General features: G+C 42.5%; 1 protein-coding gene across 2 annotated transcripts in view; it reads left to right on the top strand.

Annotated features, from left to right (window-relative positions):
* PNPLA8 (patatin like domain 8, phospholipase A2) overlaps positions 1-17,781 on the top strand; it is a 106,045-nt gene that overhangs the window by 79,838 nt on the left and 8,426 nt on the right. For both annotated transcript variants that reach the window (XM_073573281.1, XM_073573279.1), the window contains exon 9: positions 15,940-16,135. In XM_073573281.1, the coding sequence (XP_073429382.1) occupies positions 15,940-16,135 (196 nt within the window). The remainder of the gene's footprint in view (positions 1-15,939; positions 16,136-17,781) is intronic.

Genomic DNA, 17,781 nt, shown 5'->3' with positions numbered 1-17,781 from the left:
GCTCGCGAGGGCTCACAATCTACAAGGGATGGGTGAGGATACAGTAGGTGAGGGATAGAGCTGGTTGTGCAGCGGTTTGGTGGTTCGGTGGTTACTGCAGGTTGTAGGCTTGTCGGAAGAGGTGAGTCTTCAGGTTCCTTTTAAAGGTTTTCACGGTAGGTGAGAGTCTGATATGTTGAGGTAGAGAGTTCCAGAGTAGGGGGGATGCGTGGGAGAAATCTTGTATGCGATTGTGAGAAGAGGAGAACAGAGGGGTGTAGAGATGGAGATCTTGAGAAGATCGGAGGTTGTGTGCTGGTAGGTACTGGGAGACTAGATGAGAGATGTATGGAGGAGACAGGTTGTGGATGGCTTTGTATGCCATGGTTAGGGTTTTGAACTGAAGTCTATCTTCATCTTTCGTATAAAATGTACTAAAGTTGTGACTTTATGCTACAAGTGAGAGCTTATGAGTCCCACCCCCCCACCCCCCATACTGACTAAGATAAATCTGCTTGAGGTGTTTGTAATGGCACAGAGCTCTGCTTTACTCTGCACACGTGGTACATAGATCATTAAGGAGAGCATTGCTGTGTGTCATTACATGTGTCCCATAGGAAAAGCTTCTTTTATTGTCCCCTGCCTGATGCCTCCTGATTGATTTTTCCCATGCAGGATGATGACCAAGTACACGCTCCAGAACGGAATCTCTGTTAAAGCCTCTGAAGATTACATGAGATTTATTCATATCCATAATTATATGGTCCGTCCAATATATATTCCTAATTTCATATGCCAGTATGCACCTCATATTGCAGCATTGCTTTTTCTACTTTCTCTTTTATAAACTACTGAAAATTTGACCATTTCCATCTGAGCAGTACAAAGTAGTAGTGTTGGCAGTAGCTATATGGCATCATGATCATTGCCGGAAATTCTAAACTCTATCAATGAGGAAAATAGGAGTGTTAGTGTTGCTGACACAAAGCAATATCATTGCTGGACAGTCTGCGATCATAGCAATATCTTACTATTGCTATAACCAGGGAGCAAGCATTATGCCCAATCAATTGCATCCAGATCATGTACCTGATCATCTCTGCATAAGGGTATGTTTCCACGGTCCGTAATGGCAGCGTTTTGGACACAGCTCCGCCCAAAGCGCTGCCGGCTTTTGTACGGGCGGTGATTCCACACGTGTTCATTGAACCATGCGGAATCACCGCATCCTATACATATACTGTGAGATTTATCTTGCAGAGACGATCAGTCTCCGCAAGATAAATAGACATGCTGCGGTCTATAAAGACTCACCGCATGTGCATATACGTAGGTCTGCCACCTGTGTCCCTGCATGCATAGTGGAGACGGGATTTCAGAAAACCCCTCCACTATGCTGTAACATCTGGCCGCTGCAGATTGGATGCTGTGGCTGTATGCAGCGCCCAATCTGCAGCAAATACTCAACGTGGAACCATACACTTACTGTGTGGCCGCACTTCTGCTTATAATGTGTGATCACAAAACATGATTTTAACATACTGGTTATTTTCCTTTTAATTAAAATCTGGCAAATTTAACTTATATTGTTTATATCCATCATATTCCTTCCACCACTCTATGTGGAGATTATACTCATCTATTCATTTATTATATATTTATTCAATATTGTTTTATTTTATTTGCTATTAGTCTCCTGAAAAGGTGCATATTGTATGTCTACATCTTATACCTCTCTCCCCATTCGTGTCCACTTTTTACATCTGTTTCACCCATCTAATATATGCCAATATACAATCTCTCTCACCTGTAGCGTAAGCAGTGAGTGAATGTCCGCAAACTTGGAGACGGTATTGCACCGCTCTAGATCACCTCTGACCACCTAAGTAGCAGCAATTGTAAATGTATAAATGGTCTCACTTTGCAAGAATTTGACTATTGGTGTTCTGTACTTGAAAAAGGGGTCGGTAGGTCACCGAAAAGTGCTGTGTGCAGCACACCTCCATTAAATAAACTGTGGGAGAGCTTTCATTGTTATCTTTGGATCCTTTACCTTTAGCAACTTGGCGATCAGCAGCTTCATATTCCTTCAGTTGTGCTAAAAAGCCCCCTTATGCTTATCTTGGATTATAAAAACAGTGAAAGGCAGAGATGCTTACCTGCCCAGGCCTACCAACAAATGCACTATCAGGATGCAGTGGACCCATATAGTTAAGATGGCGACAACACGGGTGCAAGAATACTGATGAGACGACCGCTCACAACCTACCAATCCATGGAGGGGGCGGTTGCCTGGTATATTAATGCACAATGAAGTCCTAACACTAAACAGCAGTAGCACAAAAAGAGGACTTAAAAATCTTCCAAAAATTCAAAAACACCGCGAAAAAGGCAGAGATGCCCACAAGTGTCGGGGAGACTTTATTTAAAGTATTTAAGTAGTTATTTTAAGGCTATGTGCCCACGTAGCGTTTTATTCCGGACACTAAAAATCTGACTCCTTCCCAGAAATCACGCGGTTTTTTTCCCACGCGATTTCACCGCGATTTTACCGCGATTATGTTCGCGATTTTGCCGCGATTTTTGCGTGCGATATTCAAGCACTTTCCAAGCGATTTGAAGCATCGCTTGGAAAGTGATTGACAGGTTGGTCACACTCGTCAAACATAGTGTTTGACAAGTGTGACCAGCTTTTTACTATTGAGGCTGCCTATGCGGCATCAATAGTAAAAGATAAAATGTTAAAATGCTAAAAAAAAATAAAAAAATCGGTGTATATTTACCTTCCGGCGTCACGCGCTGCATTCCCGGCTTCAGCGTTCCCAGTAATGCCTTGCGAGACCTGTGATAACGTTGGTCTCGCGTTGCTATAGCGATCTCGCGAGACCGCGTCATCACAGGACGGTGCCGCAAGGCATTACTGGGAACGCTGAGGCCGGGAATGCAGCGCGTGACGCCGGAAGGTAAATATACACCGATTTTTTTTTAAATTTTTTTACAGGGGTATGGTACCCAGGGCCTGGAGGACAGTCTCCTCTCCTCCACACCGTGGGTACAAACCGCACGAGACGCTTAACTTCCCGCATGGTGGGCATAGCCACATGTGGGAAGTAAGCGATTCTTATGCATTCCTATGGGTGCGGAATCGCGGCAATTCTTTGCGATTCCGCACAAAAGAATGACCATGCTGCAATTTTTTCCGCGATGCGATTCCGCCGCGGAAAAAAGCACAGCATGTGCGGAATGCCATAGGAATGCATGGGGGGCGTTCTGTACAAGATTTTTAAACGTTTTCGCGCCGAAAATCGCAACAAAAACGCTTAAAAATCGCTACGTTGGCACACAGCCTAAAAAGTGTTCATGTTTCGTTTGTTTGTTTTTATTTGGATTAGAAATGAGGGCATCTGATAGACACTTTACATTACTAAAACCAGGGCTTGATGACAGCTGTGTTTTTGGACACTAAATAGTTGATATCAACCCCAAAAACCATTACCTTGATTGCCAACACACCAAAGCAATCGGAAAGAGTCAAGGTGAAGCTCTAGACTTGGAGCATCTCATGTGATGGACTTGTATTTTTAGGCTGGGAAGGGCCCAATAACCATAGACCTTCCCAGCCTGATAATATCAGCTCTCACTTGTCTGCATTACCTTTGCTGGTTTCAAAAAATAGGTTTCTTCATTTAATTATTTATTTATGTGGCTTGATAGCTCTACAAGCTATCTAAATATCTACTTTATTTGCACATCTTAAAACACTTAAAAAACAATAATTTCTTGAATGCATTATATTCCGGTACGTGACACACAGATAGCACACGGATGACACATGGATGTGTTAAATCAAATGGTCATTACTCCATGCTAATTCTCTTGGATCTCTCTGCAGCATTCGACATTGTGGATCATCAGCTCCTCCTCACTATGCTCCGTTCCATTGGCCTCAAGGACACCGTTCTCTCCTGGTTCTCCTATCTCTCTGACCGCTCCTTTACTGTATCTTTTGCTGGCTCCTCCTCCTCTCATCTTCCCCTTACTGTTGGGGTTCCTCAAGGATCAGTCCTAGGCCCCCTCCTCTTCTCTTGTACACTGCCCCTATTGGTCAAACAATCAGTAGATTTGGTTTCCAGTACCATCTCTATGCTGATGACACCCAATTATACGCTTCTCCTGACATCACGTTTGCCTTTCTAGAAAACACCAGCGATTGTCTAAATGCTGTGTCTAACATCATGTCCTCACTATATCTGAAACTGAACCTGTCAAAGACTGAACTCCTTGTGTTTCCTCCCGCTACTAATGTACCTATACCCGACATTGCCATTTCTGTGTGTGGTTCCACTCTTACTCCCCAGCAACATGCCTGCTGTCTTGGGGTCATGCTTGACTCCGAGCTTTCCTTTGTTCCCCACATAGGATCACTGGCTCGCTCTTGTTATCTGCACCTCAAAAACATTTCTTACTTTTGACTCCGCAAAAACTCTTACTGTTTCTCTTATTCATTCTCGTCTCGACTATTGTAACTCTCTTCTAATCGGTCTCCCTCTTACAAAACTCTCCCCTCTCCAATCTGTCTTGAATGCTGCAGCCAGGATCATATTCCTCACCAATCGTTACACCGATGCCTCTACCTTGTGCCAGTCATTACACTGGCTACCCATCCACTCCAGAATTCAGTACAAACTTATTACCCTCACCCACAAAGTTCTTCATGGCTCAGCACCACCCTACATCTCCTCCCTTGTTTCAATATACCATCCTACCCGCGCCCTCCGTTCTGCTGATGACCTGAGGTTAGCATCCTCAATAATCAGAACCTCCCTCTCCCGTCTCCAAGACTTTACACGTGCTGCACCAATTCTTTGGATTGCACTTCCCAGGTCAATACGATTAGTCCTCAATCCCCACAATTTTAGGCGTCCCCTGAAAACTCATTTATTCAGACTGGCCTACCGCCTCAACACATTAACCTAATCTATCCCTGTGTGGCACAGCCAAAAGTTTTTACCATAACCAGGTTCCCCGCATCATGTTCCCACATGCTTTATGCATCCATTTGTCCTCTGTGTCCGTACTGATACACACTTAACATTATGGCTGGTCCATACAATCAGGGCAATTGTTAACACCCACCTTTCGTGTCTCCCTTTTTTCCTCAAAGATTGTAAGCTTGCGAGCAGGGCCCTCATTCCTCTTGGTATCTGTTATGATCTGTGATTATTGTTATGCTGTAATGTATATTGTCTGTACAAGTCCCCTCTGAAATGTAAAGTGCTGCGGAATATGTCGGCGCTATAGAAATAAAATTTTTTATTATTATTTATGCAGCTATGTGAAGGAGGCCAAACTTGGGGCCCACATATTTTATTGAATCAGCCAACAAACGAGTGTAGATCAGTGATATATTTAAACCGGCCAATGGTCTGAAGGAAGCGGTCTTCTGAATACTTGTTTTGTCTATACCGGCCCACATGAAGGGGACTGTAGGAGACCCAAACTGGTTGGTGCACTGCAATAGTTATTGGTGGTTGCTGATTTTTTTAACATGTATGATTTATAAATGAAATGCGTCACTTACAGCATTGACTTATTTTACATTGTATTGAATAATATATTTCTACCATGGTATTAAGTTCCACAAGATGTGCTGTTTGGTAACCTGGGAATAGAAGCCGTGGTGCTTTTTGTAAATAGGGCTTATTACTCAAATTCAGACCTACCATTAATTCCCATCATTAGTAGTAAACTCCTTTTTGAGTCTTTTCTGTTTATTTATACAAATTGGAGAAGACTAGCATGTATTTTTTTTATTTTTTTAATTATTGTTATGGTATTATTATTCCTGGTTGGCCAATTTAGCACCCTGTTCTTATCTACAGTATCCACAACTGTAGTAAAATAAGATCCTGCTCAGTGTGAAGCTCTACTAAATAATGTATGATGCTCTCTCAAGGTTCTCTTCAAAAGAAATCAGAATGAGACCTGCTTTATTTGGGGGAAGGGAATTTTCTAAACAAGGAACGGGGCCAGGTTTCTACTTTTGAAAATGCTTGTAATCATACACCAGTGAAATATTTCATGTTAACACTATGCTACTTTTCAATAAATGAACTCCATGTGCCTTAATAGGATAGATAGTCTCAATGTATTTTATGCTTCACTGCTAAATCAAATTGGTTCACTTTTTTTGTTCAATAAATCGTAGTTGTTTTAATTCTCAACTGTGTTCTAAGGCTCTTGTGACATCTATGCTATGGCTTTTATTTTTGTTTTTTTCTAGATCAATTAGAATGTGTTTTTCTTCCTCCCTGTGGATTGCATATTTATTGTGAATGTACAGACTTATCCCAGCAAAGTTTCTTTCTTGTATCTTTTGAGTCTTTTTGCATCTCTGTCACTCTGTACATCCAGCTTCACATACAATGGGGAAATAGGTATTTGATACATTGCCGATTTTGCACGTTTTCCCACCTACAAAAAATGTAATGGTCTGTAATTTTCTCATAGGTGTACTTCAGTTGTGACAGACAATCTAAAAATAAAAATCAGAAAATAACAATGTATGATTTTTAAATAATTGGTATTTTATTGCATGAAATAAGTATTTGAGACAATAGAAAAACAGAACTTAATATTTGGTACAGAAACCTTTATATGCAATTACAGAGGTCAGACGTTTCCCCTAATTCTTGACCAGGTTTGCACGCACTGCAGCAGGGATTTTGGCACACCCCTCCAAATAGATCTTTCAAGTTTCGGGGTTATCGCTGGGCAACATGGAGTTTCAGCTCCCTCCCAAAATTTTCTATCGGGTTCATGTCTGAAGACTGGCTAGGTCACTCCACGACCTTAAAATGCTTCTTATTGAGCCACTCCTTAGTTGCCCTGGCTGTGTGTTTTGGGTTATTGCCATGCTGGAAGACAGCCACGACCTATCTTCAGTGTTCTTACTGCGGGAAGGAGGTTGTTGTCCAAAATCTCACGATACATGACCCCTTCCATCCTCCATTACGGTGCCATCGTCATGTCCCCTTGCAGAAAAGCACCCCCAAAGTATGCTGATTCCTCCTCCATGCTTCACGGTTGGAACTGTGTTCTTGGAGTTGTACTCCTCCTCCTTCCTCCAAACACGGAGAGTAGAGTTAATACCAAAAAGTTCTATTTTGGTCTTCTCTGACCACATGACCTCCCATGCCACCTCTTGATCATCCAGATGGTAATTGGCAAACTTAAAATAGGCCTGTACATGTGCTGGCGTGAGCAGGGGTACCTTGCGTGCCCCGCAACATTTTAATCTGTGGCGAAATAGTGTGGTACTAACGGTAATGTTTGAGACTGTGGTCCCACCTCTCTCTTTAGGTCGTTGACCAGATCTTCCCATATAGTTTTGGGCTAATTCCTGACCTTTCTCAGAATCCTCCTTACCCCACTAAGCGAGATCTTGCATGGAGCCCCAGACAGAGGAAAATTGACATTAATGTTGTATTTCTTACATTTTCTAAGAATTGTGCCAGCAATTGTTGCCTTCTCGCCAAGCTACTTGCCTATTGTCCTGTTACCCATCCCAGCCTTGTGCAGGTCTGCAATTTTGTCCCTGGTGTCCTTAGACAGCGCTTTGCTTTTGCGAGTTCAAACAGGTGCAATTTATACAGGTAATGAATGCAGAGTAGGAGGGCTTCTCAAAGAAATACTAACAGGTCTCTGAGAGCCAGAACTCTTGCTGGTTGTTAGGTGATCAAATACTTATTTGATGCAATGAAATGGAATGTCAATATTTAAAAATTATACAATGTGGTTTTCTGTTTAATTTTAGATTTTGTCTCTCACAGTTGAAGTGTACCTGCAATAAATATTACAGACCTCTCCATTTTTTGTAGGTGTGAAAATTTGCAAAATCGTCAATGTATCAAATACTTATTTTCCACACTGTAGTAGTGTTGATCAGTGTTTGTTGCCTGCTGCTGACATCAACTTTGTGAAGCAACGTTTGCTGCTCTGTTTATGCATATGAGAGAAGATAATTTTCTGTTGTATGCATCAGTAGATCAGCATTTGCAGTTAACTATCACGGCTCTCTCGGCAACAGGCCACAAACACAACTCAACGAATCTCAGTACCTGTGTACAACCCCTGAATACAGTTCCCTCCTGCAGTGTATCCGCTCAGCACTTCTAAATAGAGGCCCATAATGCAGTATATCTCCCTTTTCATCCCTCTGTATACCAGGGCTGTGGAGTCGGTAAGCCACAGTTGCGACTCCGACTCCTGGATTTTATCAGGCTCCGGCTCCGGCTCCGACTCCTTCATAAATGGCCAATTCATAACAACAAATTTACTGTTGTAAAATATTAAACATCGTGCTTATTCAGTTTCTCACCATCATATAAGTAATCAGACCACTTAGAGCAAAAACTACATTTATTAGAATACAATTAGAATATAGCAAATAACTTTTATAAACTTTTCTAAACTGTAAGTAAATATGCAATAAACACTTTTATGCAGTTAATAAGAAGAAATCTATGAATTTGTCCTCAGAAAAAGTATTGCCTCTGTCAGATCCTCCTTCATGGATGCCCTCAAATCTGATCTAATTATTTTGAGAGCAGAGAACAACCTCTCTACACTAACTTGTGTTGGTGGCAAAGCAGTAACCACTCGGGCAACATCTCTGACAATGTCAGGATACAGAGGAATCGCTTGTTGCACTGTTATTTTTGATGAAGGTCAAATTTCTCAATTTCTTTTAGTGCACATGAAAAATTCTGCTGAAATGTACTGGCTGTGTTCCTTGATGGGGATGACTCTTCTTCTATGCGGGAACGCTTTGCACGGTCCTTGTGATCCAAATATTTTTCGAAATTAAATTCTTCATCAGTTGATGATGAGGGTGAAGATGTGGCAGGACGACCAAATTCTTCTTGTTCCTCCTGACTGTTCTGCAACCCTTTCATCCTTACTGCTATTTCAAACAGAGCTTCTTTTCCTTTACTTAGCTGTTGATCATCTAGAAGAATCCGATGCATTGGGTCTACATAAACAGCTGCCAAAAGAATGTTATTTTGTAATAGTAGCTCCTCTCTCCGTTTCATTGATGTAGCAATGCCACTTGCAATTAACCCTCCTCTTTGGGACAGGCGAAACATCAGGTTCTTCCACTCCTTTAAGAAAATACCTGGAGTTAAGTCCTCTGCTTGTAATTTTTTAGTCACTGTAAATGGGTGCTCTAGCAATTTTTCCAGCTCAGTCACCTGATTCCACTGACTTTCATTTAGCGTCAGTTGAGGGTTAGCCATGTCTACAAGAAAGGTTTTCAGTTCAACCAAGCGCTGAATCATTAAGTAAGTACTGCCCCATCGTGTGGCTTGATCAATAATTGCCCCTTTTCCAGCACGTCTCTTCAAAATTGAGTCAACTTTAGGGGTTCTGGCCACAGTAGCCAATTTTCTCACCTTGCCAATCAGTGCAGCAGCATGTCCTTCTTGCAGACTGTCTCTTATAGCCAGCTGTAGCGTATGCACAACACAGCGCATGTGATGAATGAAAGAACATATTGACACAGTTTCAACAAGATCATCTAAACTATCATGTTGCTGTTCATCTGAAGCAACTTCAGTTTGCTCCTCAGTTACAATACTGTGTTCCTCTATTTCAAACATTTCTATGTCTGTGGACCCAGAATGTTGTTCTAGCTGCTGGTCACCATCATTACTCTCATTCATTAGCTTAATAGTACTTATCATATTTGAAGCATTGTCAGTTACGACAGAAAGAACTTGCTCTTTTTTAAGTTCATAGTCTTGCAGAACCTTTTCCACCAAGACCTGGAGAAACTCACTGGTGTGATGAGCTTTGGTGTCTTTTACTGCCAATGTCTTGGTAACTATTTCATTTTTGTCACAAACAAATCGGACATTGATGGCAAAATAGTTCACTCTGTGACGTGTGCAGGCATCCATTTTAAGAAACAGAAAGCGTCCCTTGATAGTTTTTTTAAGTTCTTCCTTTTGTTTAAAAGCTTCTTCGATTACTAATTTTCTAATACTCTCTCTCTCCAGAGAAACACCAAGCTTGCGGGCCATTTCCACATTCAGACACATAAAAGCTGGTCGTGAAAATAATGAAATAGGCACACTATTCTTTACAACAAGCTCTATGATCTGTTTTTTAAATGTATCTATTGTCATTGTCACAGTAACTTTGTCACTGACAAAATAGCTTGCAACTGATGGCTGCAAAGTTCTCTGCTCCTTTGTTTGGCTGGAAGAGCTGGGCACTGGTTCATTGGTTTAGATGCAGTCTTTCTCATCCACTGCTTTCAGTACTTCTGGATGAAAGCGCTGTAAATGTCTCTTTAGATTAGAAGCTCTGGTAGGAGCATTTTTATCTTTGCCTGAATATGCACTCATCTTGGCTTCACAGCATTTGTTTTCGTCTGGATCATTTGTCATACACTGACAGACATAATGTTTTCTATCTTGAGTGATGGTGAAATGTTCAAATACAGCTGATTTAATGTGATGCTTCTTTGACATTCTCAGGTTTTTAATTCTGCATTCACAATCCAAATGACAATTGTTTTTCCTAAAAACAATTGTACAAAATTGCCAGGTCGTACAACTGATATAGTGGTCAGTAATACTGTTATTATTCCTCATGTACTCACAGTTAACTGATGCAAAGTTTGTTGAAAGGATAATACTTCTTACAGTCTTCCTCTTCTGAGTAGCAGGCAGCTGTGAGATGCTTGGAAGACGCACACCTAGTATGATCTAGTCTAGAGGAGGAGCTTTACTACTAAGAATTTGCAACACATTTTCACTTTCAGTTTCATACATTGTAAGTAGGGGGGTTGGGGCAGCATGAGGTTAACCAAGTATAAGATTAGATAAGGGCAGTGGAGAACACTGACACACAAGAAGTAAGAAATGTCTCTATCTCCAGCAGAACTGCTTATCACTGTTGTTCATAGTTTGATAGAACATATATATTTGAGTAACATTTATAAAATTCATATGAAAGTTCAATTATGAAATATTAATACATTTTTTTTAAAGCTGGAGTCGGAGTCGGTACATTTCTACCGACTCCGACTCCAACCAAAACTAACTCCGACTCCACGACTCCGACTCCACAGCCCTGCTGTATACAGCACCTAACTCCTTTTACTTACCAGCTCACCTGCACAGCACTGCTTATAGGTGTGAGCTTTCTACACTGCAATGAAAAGGGCTCCTCTTGGCCATGAGATCATCCCTCACAGTAGAAGCTCAAATCTAGATACAGCACAGCTATGCAGACAGGAAGCCAGTCGAGGGTATGTTCACACTTTGCATTTTTGCTGCATTTTTCCCTCAAAATTTTTCTGCTTGTTTTTACCAAATAAACACAGGGTTTCACGGTTCCAGCAAGGTGAATGAGATTTGTATACATACCCTAAAGCCCGTTACACACTGCGATATCGCTAGCAATATCGCTGTAAAGTCACCGATTTTGTGACTTTGCAGCGATATTGCTAGCGATATCGCTGCATGTGATACTTACCTCCGACCGGCTCCCCTGCTGGTTATCGCTGATCGCGCGAGAAGCTCCTGGACCATTCCTCATCGGCCACTTCCTGCGGCGCTTCCTGTGGCGCTGACGAGCGACGCGTGGAGCCAGGCGGGAGGACGCATGATCGCCGCATCTGACAGGTAAATAGCGATGTCGCTGTTGAGATCTGCCTGTGTGGCAGCTCACTAGCGACCACCTAGCGATGCACAAGCGATCCTGACCGCGTCATATCGCTGGTCGGGATCGCTGGTGCATCGCTAGGTGTAACGGTACCCTAAGAGAGAGACTGCATTGTACAGAATCAACAATTAATGCTGGAACTGCTATAGGACAGATCCAGTAGCAACTGGAGGTTAAATGAAGCTTGGAGAGGCATACCTTTGGAGGGTGATATGGGCAACTTAGGCAGATTTAAAAAATCTAATATATAAAGCTCAAAGTGTGTATGTATGTGTGTATGTATGTGTGTGTGTGTGTGTATGTTTGTATGTCCGGGATAGGCATCCGCACCGTCGCAGCTACAGCCACAAAATTTGGCACAGTCACACGTCTGGACCCCGAGAGCCTCCTAAGCGATGTTGTGAGGCGAAATTTTAACCCCGCGTGTTCCAATTCACCAAACAATTTTGCCCCTATCTACATACTGGGGAAAAAAGTGTGTGTGCGTCAAGCCCCGCCCCTCATTGTGATGTCACAATGCCCCTATTTGCATACTGGGGAAGCAGTGTGTGTATATCAAGCTCCGCCCCTCATTATGATGTCACAATGGTTGCCATGGTGACGCTGATGTCATCAAAGGTTGCAAGCCCTGCCGCCGCTCATTATGATGTCATAATGATTGACTATGGAATGGAGGATGTGTGATGAGTATATGGGCACGGGACTATGGGATGGAGGATATGTATGACGGGTATATGGGCACGGGACTATGGGATGGAGGATATGTATATGGGCATGGGACTATGGGATGGAGGATATGTATGATGGGTATATGGGCACGGGACTATGGGATGGCGGATATGTATATGGGCAAGGGACTATGGGATGGAGGATTTGTGATGGGTATATGGGCACTGGACTATGGGATGGAGGATATGTATGACGGGTATATGGGCACGGGACTATGGGATGGCGGATATGTATATGGGCACGGGACTATGGGATGGAGGATGTGTGATGGGTATATGGGCACTTGACTATGGGATGGAGGATATGTATGATGGGTATATGGGCACGGGACTATGAGATGGCGGATATGTATGATGGGTATATGAGCACGGGACTATGGGATGGAGGATATGTATGATGGGTATATGGGCATGGGACTATGAGATGAAGGATGTGTGATGGGTATATGGGCACTCGACTATGGGATGACGAATATGTATGATGGATATATGTACATGGGACTATGGGATGGAGAATATGTATGATGAGTATATGGGCATGGGACTATGGGATGGAGAATATGTATGATGGGTATATGTTCATGGGACTATGGGATGGAGGATGTGTGATGGGTATATGGGCACTCGACTATGGGATGGAGGATATGTATGATGGGTATATGGGCACGGGCCTATGGGATCGTGGATATGTATGATGGGTATATGGGCACGGGACTAAGGGATGGAGGATAATTATAATTTTCTATAACTAACCACAGTTAGTTACTATTCCCGGGCAGCGCCGGGCTCTTCAGCTAGTTATATATAATGTTCACATTTATTCAGTTGTGACAATAGAAGACCACATTGTGACTTTGTTAAGGCTATCTTTTACATGAGGATGGTCACTGTATCTTTTGCTGGCTCTTATTTCTCTACTCTCCTCCTTACTATTGCCTCAGTCCTAGGTTACCTCCTTTTCTTTCTGTAGATCACCCTTATTGGACAAACCAATCAGCAGATTTGGTTTCCAGTACCCTATCTATACTGATGACACACAATTATATATATCTTTTCTTGACCTCACCCCCACTTTAATACAAAATACCAGGAATTGTTGGTCTGCTTTCTCCAACATCATGTACTCCTTCTGTCAGAAACTCAGTATCTCCAAAACTGAACTCCTTGTATTTCCTCCCTCTACTAACCTACCTATATGTGATATTGCAATTTCTTTTGGTGGTTCAACCTTAACTCCCAAGCAGCACACTCACTCTCTTGAGGTCATATTTGCTAAAGTACTTTCATTTATTCCCTATATCCAATCACTCAATTGCTCATGTTACCTGCATCTTAAAAACATCTCCAGAATCTCACCTTTTGATGCTTTTAAAAGCCTTTTTGTCGCTCTTATTCATTCTTGTCTGAACTACTGCAACTTTCTATTGATCAGTCTCACCCATACAGCTCTGCACCACCCTTTATCTCGTCCTTCATTTCTGTCTATCACCCTACCCATGCACTTCATTCTTAATCTGCTCAAACACTAATATCCTCCATCCAAACATCTCCTCTACATCTCCAAGACTTCTCTAATGCTTCACCAGTTTTCTGGAAAGCACTACCCCAGACGATCTGATTAATACTTAGTCCTAACATGTCTGAGCTTGCTTTTAAAAATATCCATTTGGATTCTCTTTTCCCTCTTTCTAAATTTTCCTTAGAATCTGGTCTCTCCTCCACTTCTTCCATGCACCTTATAGTACTTGGTAACTTTTTTTAATTGTAAAGTACTGTGGTATGTGTTGGCACTATATAAATAAAATTATTACTGAACCATGGTTTACCTTTAAGATGAATCTTGTTAGTTGTTGGCTCTCTGGGGTATTCTGTATACCCACAAGTTTAATCTGTATACCCACAAGTGTAATCATTTCATGTGCATGGAAGTTATTATTATTACTAGTCATTATATTTTGGCAGTGCCACTTTACATTCAGGATGTAATAGCTCTCACCTCAGCCAACACTGCTGGACTTTTGCATCCTCAAAATAGAGAAATTTTGTTGAATCCTGATAGCATTTTTTATCTGTGACTGCATATTGGGACTGTGTATGGCAATTAACGGGGTTGACCAGTCAAAAATAAGTCTTCAGTCTCACTCTATATGACTGCAGACTTATGAATTGACTAGTGGGCATGGCATCACTCTATACAGGTGTATGAAGTAAGGCCACGCCCACTAGTCGGGCTGTGCCTGGGAGTATGCATACACATAACAGTAATTTTTTTTTGCGGATTATAAGACGCACCCCAAATTTTGGGGTGGAAAATATAAAAAAAGTTGTTTGTTTTTTTTATAAGATGGGAGTCCGTCTTATCGTCCGAATATAAAGTATCTTACCTGAAGGCCGGCGGTGGTAGAGCAGGGTCACAGGAATCCCTACAGTAAGTCCCTACAGTAAGTCGGCGGCAGCAGAAGTGGGGCAGTGCTACAGTCCCGAGGTATCCCAGCGGTGTGATGCTGCAGGTCCTGTGTCGGCGGTGAGGCAGAGTAGAGTGTGTTGCATGGAGCAGGGTCCCTTCTTCAGGATGCCGGTGGCAGAAATGTGGCGATGCTTCGGCCTGATGTCCACGGTCAGCAGAGCTGAGTGCATTATTAGTTTCTCAGCGGCCATTTTCCTGAAGCTGAAGGCCGCTGAGATCTCAATCTGCGCACGCTTGGCCTCAGGCGGCCATTTTCCTGAAGCCGAGGACTGTCGAGATCTCAGTCTGCGCACGTGCCGCCTCCGGCGGACCACGGCTTCAGGAGGATGGCTGCAGGATCCCAAAGATGCACTGCACTCCACTCACTGCAGACACCGAGCTTCAGCATCGCCACACTTCTGCCATAGCCAGTTCCCTGAGGAAGGAACGCTGCTACACCACTGCCGCAACCCCCTGTTAAGCCTGCTTTCGGACTATAAGATGCACCCCCCATTTTCCTCCCAAATTTTTTGGGGAAAAAGTGCATCTTACAGTCTGAAAAATACGGTAAACACCCACCATTTCTGGCTCACAAACCGGTGAATCCCCTCTCAGTGTATGTGCTGGGGGAATTTATAAGTCTGCAGTCACTTTTTTTTTTTTTTTTTTTTTTTTTTTTTAATATTCCTCATCTGCATTAGCATGGCTAGTAAATTGGTTGTACTGGATAGACATTGTTAAACCCTACGTTTCCAGAATGTGAAATTTTCTTCAAAACTAATTCTATGATACATTGTAGTAGCTCCATGCTCCATGCAGTTGTTTTCCAAGGTTTCTCTGTGTAAATATCACTGTGATGACAAACTGTAGGACTGTGGAGGAGGCAGAAAATGAGATTTCACTTCCAGGTCAATTGAGATTTCATTCCAGGCAAAGTAAAAGATTTGCTAGTTACTATGCCAGTTTTTTAGGTTCTTGCTTTGCCCTGCTTTAGTTGTGACTTGATTGATACTTTCTAATACTTAATAGAGCATTTTACTTATGTTGCAGGATGGAGGACTGCTTATAAATAACCCTTGTGCACTAGCGCTTCATGAATGTAAGTGCCTATGGCCAGATACGGTTTTCCAGTGCATAGTCTCCCTTGGCACAGGGCGGTACGAGGGCCCAATGAAGACTGCAGCTACGCACACAAGTCTAAAAGCCAAACTGAACAATGTGATCAGCAGTGCAACTGATACAGAAGGTAGGTATGAGCTCCGCATAGTATCAACTGTAATGAAAATCCCTATCATTCAAGGCGAACGTCTCCTACAAGGATATTTTTTTTAAATGACAGAAGGCACTTTCCTCCAGATCTCTCAACCATTTTGGTTGTTGCCTAGTTTCCCAGAAACTGAAGTGGTTGAATACGAGAGGGCAACAGACTTTATTGGTATTACTAGGTGAAAATGTTCCTAAATGAGGCAAGTGAAATATTAGAAGAAGATCATACATGACATGTGCAATAATCCGTATTATCAGAAGGACCATGAGTTCAGAGTTACTGCCTTGGAAATTGTTTATTTGTATATAGTGTCGCACTCTGCCATTAAAATGTATGAGGTTTTGAATTCTGAATGACAAGACACTTGGACATCTCACATCTAGTGACTGAGAAGCAGTATAAGCGTTTTCCTTCATTCAGAGTGATAGGACTCTCAGGAGACCTGATTAGATTCCACTTGTATCAGGACCATGTGGCCATTTACAGTTGGCTTTCAGTTGTCAGTCTATGATTTTATTTGGGAGATGTAAAGACATGGTGGGACACATCCATTGTTTAATGTATACTCATCTTTGTAGGTTTTTATTTTTTCCTTTTAAAAGAAACTGGCAACATTTCTGAATGTCGCTCCTATTAAAGGACCACTCTCTTCTCTTGACTTATCGGTTTACCTTCCAGATCTGTACTTGTCTTCCAAATGATCTAACCATTCAGAAATGAGTTGTCACAGAAGTCTGCATTGTCACTCAAATAAATGACAAAGTAAAGTTTCCATTCTCCTTGCAATTATGTGTGTGTTACAAGGGTTTCCACTAACTTTGCTTCTTCAAATACCGGCCAAGAATGTTTTAAATATCAAAAAAATAATGTATGCAGCTCTCAATTCTCTTGGCCTGCGTCCCTATTCAATCCCCAAGCTTCTTATTGACCATTGCAACCAATCACTTAAATAAAGGGAGTTGTCCACAAAAAAATATCTTCAGATGTACTTGAAATGTGAGAATATTTAGATTACTAATATACTTGCATTTACAAAGGTGTCCCGATCATCTGATAATAGCATGATTCCAGCCGTGAAACTTCTGACTTGTGCTGAATACAAAGGAGAGCTTCCCATGTTGTTGGCACTGCTCACTTATTGGCTGGCTTATTTCAATAGCTCAGCCAGCCCCCTTTTCAGTGTACAAGTGAGAGAGAAGGTGTCTGTTAATGAGTATGCAAATTGCCTCTTCAGAAAGAAAGAGGACTTTTACTCTACAGCGCCCACCTATTGGTAGTAGAGATCCTACAAGTCACAATCAACGAGTCTTGTAATATGACTTAGGGTACTGTTACACCTAGCGATGCACCAGCGATCCCGACCAGCAATATGACACGGTCAGGATCGCTGGTGCATCGCTAGGTGGTCGCTAGTGAGCTGCCACACAGGCAGATCTCACCAGCGACATCGCTGGGGACGGGGGTCGCTACTTACCTGTCAGACGCGGCGATCCTGCGTCCTCCCGCCCGGCTCCACACGTCGCTCGTCGGTGCCACAGGAAGCGCAGCAGGAAGTGGCCGACGAGGAATGGTCCAGCAGCTTCTCGCGCGATCAGTGATAACCAGCGGGGGAGCGGTCGGAGGTA

Source organism: Dendrobates tinctorius, unplaced genomic scaffold (genome assembly GCF_039654945.1).
Source record: "Dendrobates tinctorius isolate UK_male_01 unplaced genomic scaffold, ASM3965494v1 ptg000035l, whole genome shotgun sequence".
NCBI lineage: Eukaryota > Metazoa > Chordata > Amphibia > Anura > Dendrobatidae > Dendrobates > Dendrobates tinctorius.
The sequence above is the reverse complement of the archived record's forward strand: the minus strand, read 5'-3'. Positions and strand labels throughout refer to the sequence as shown.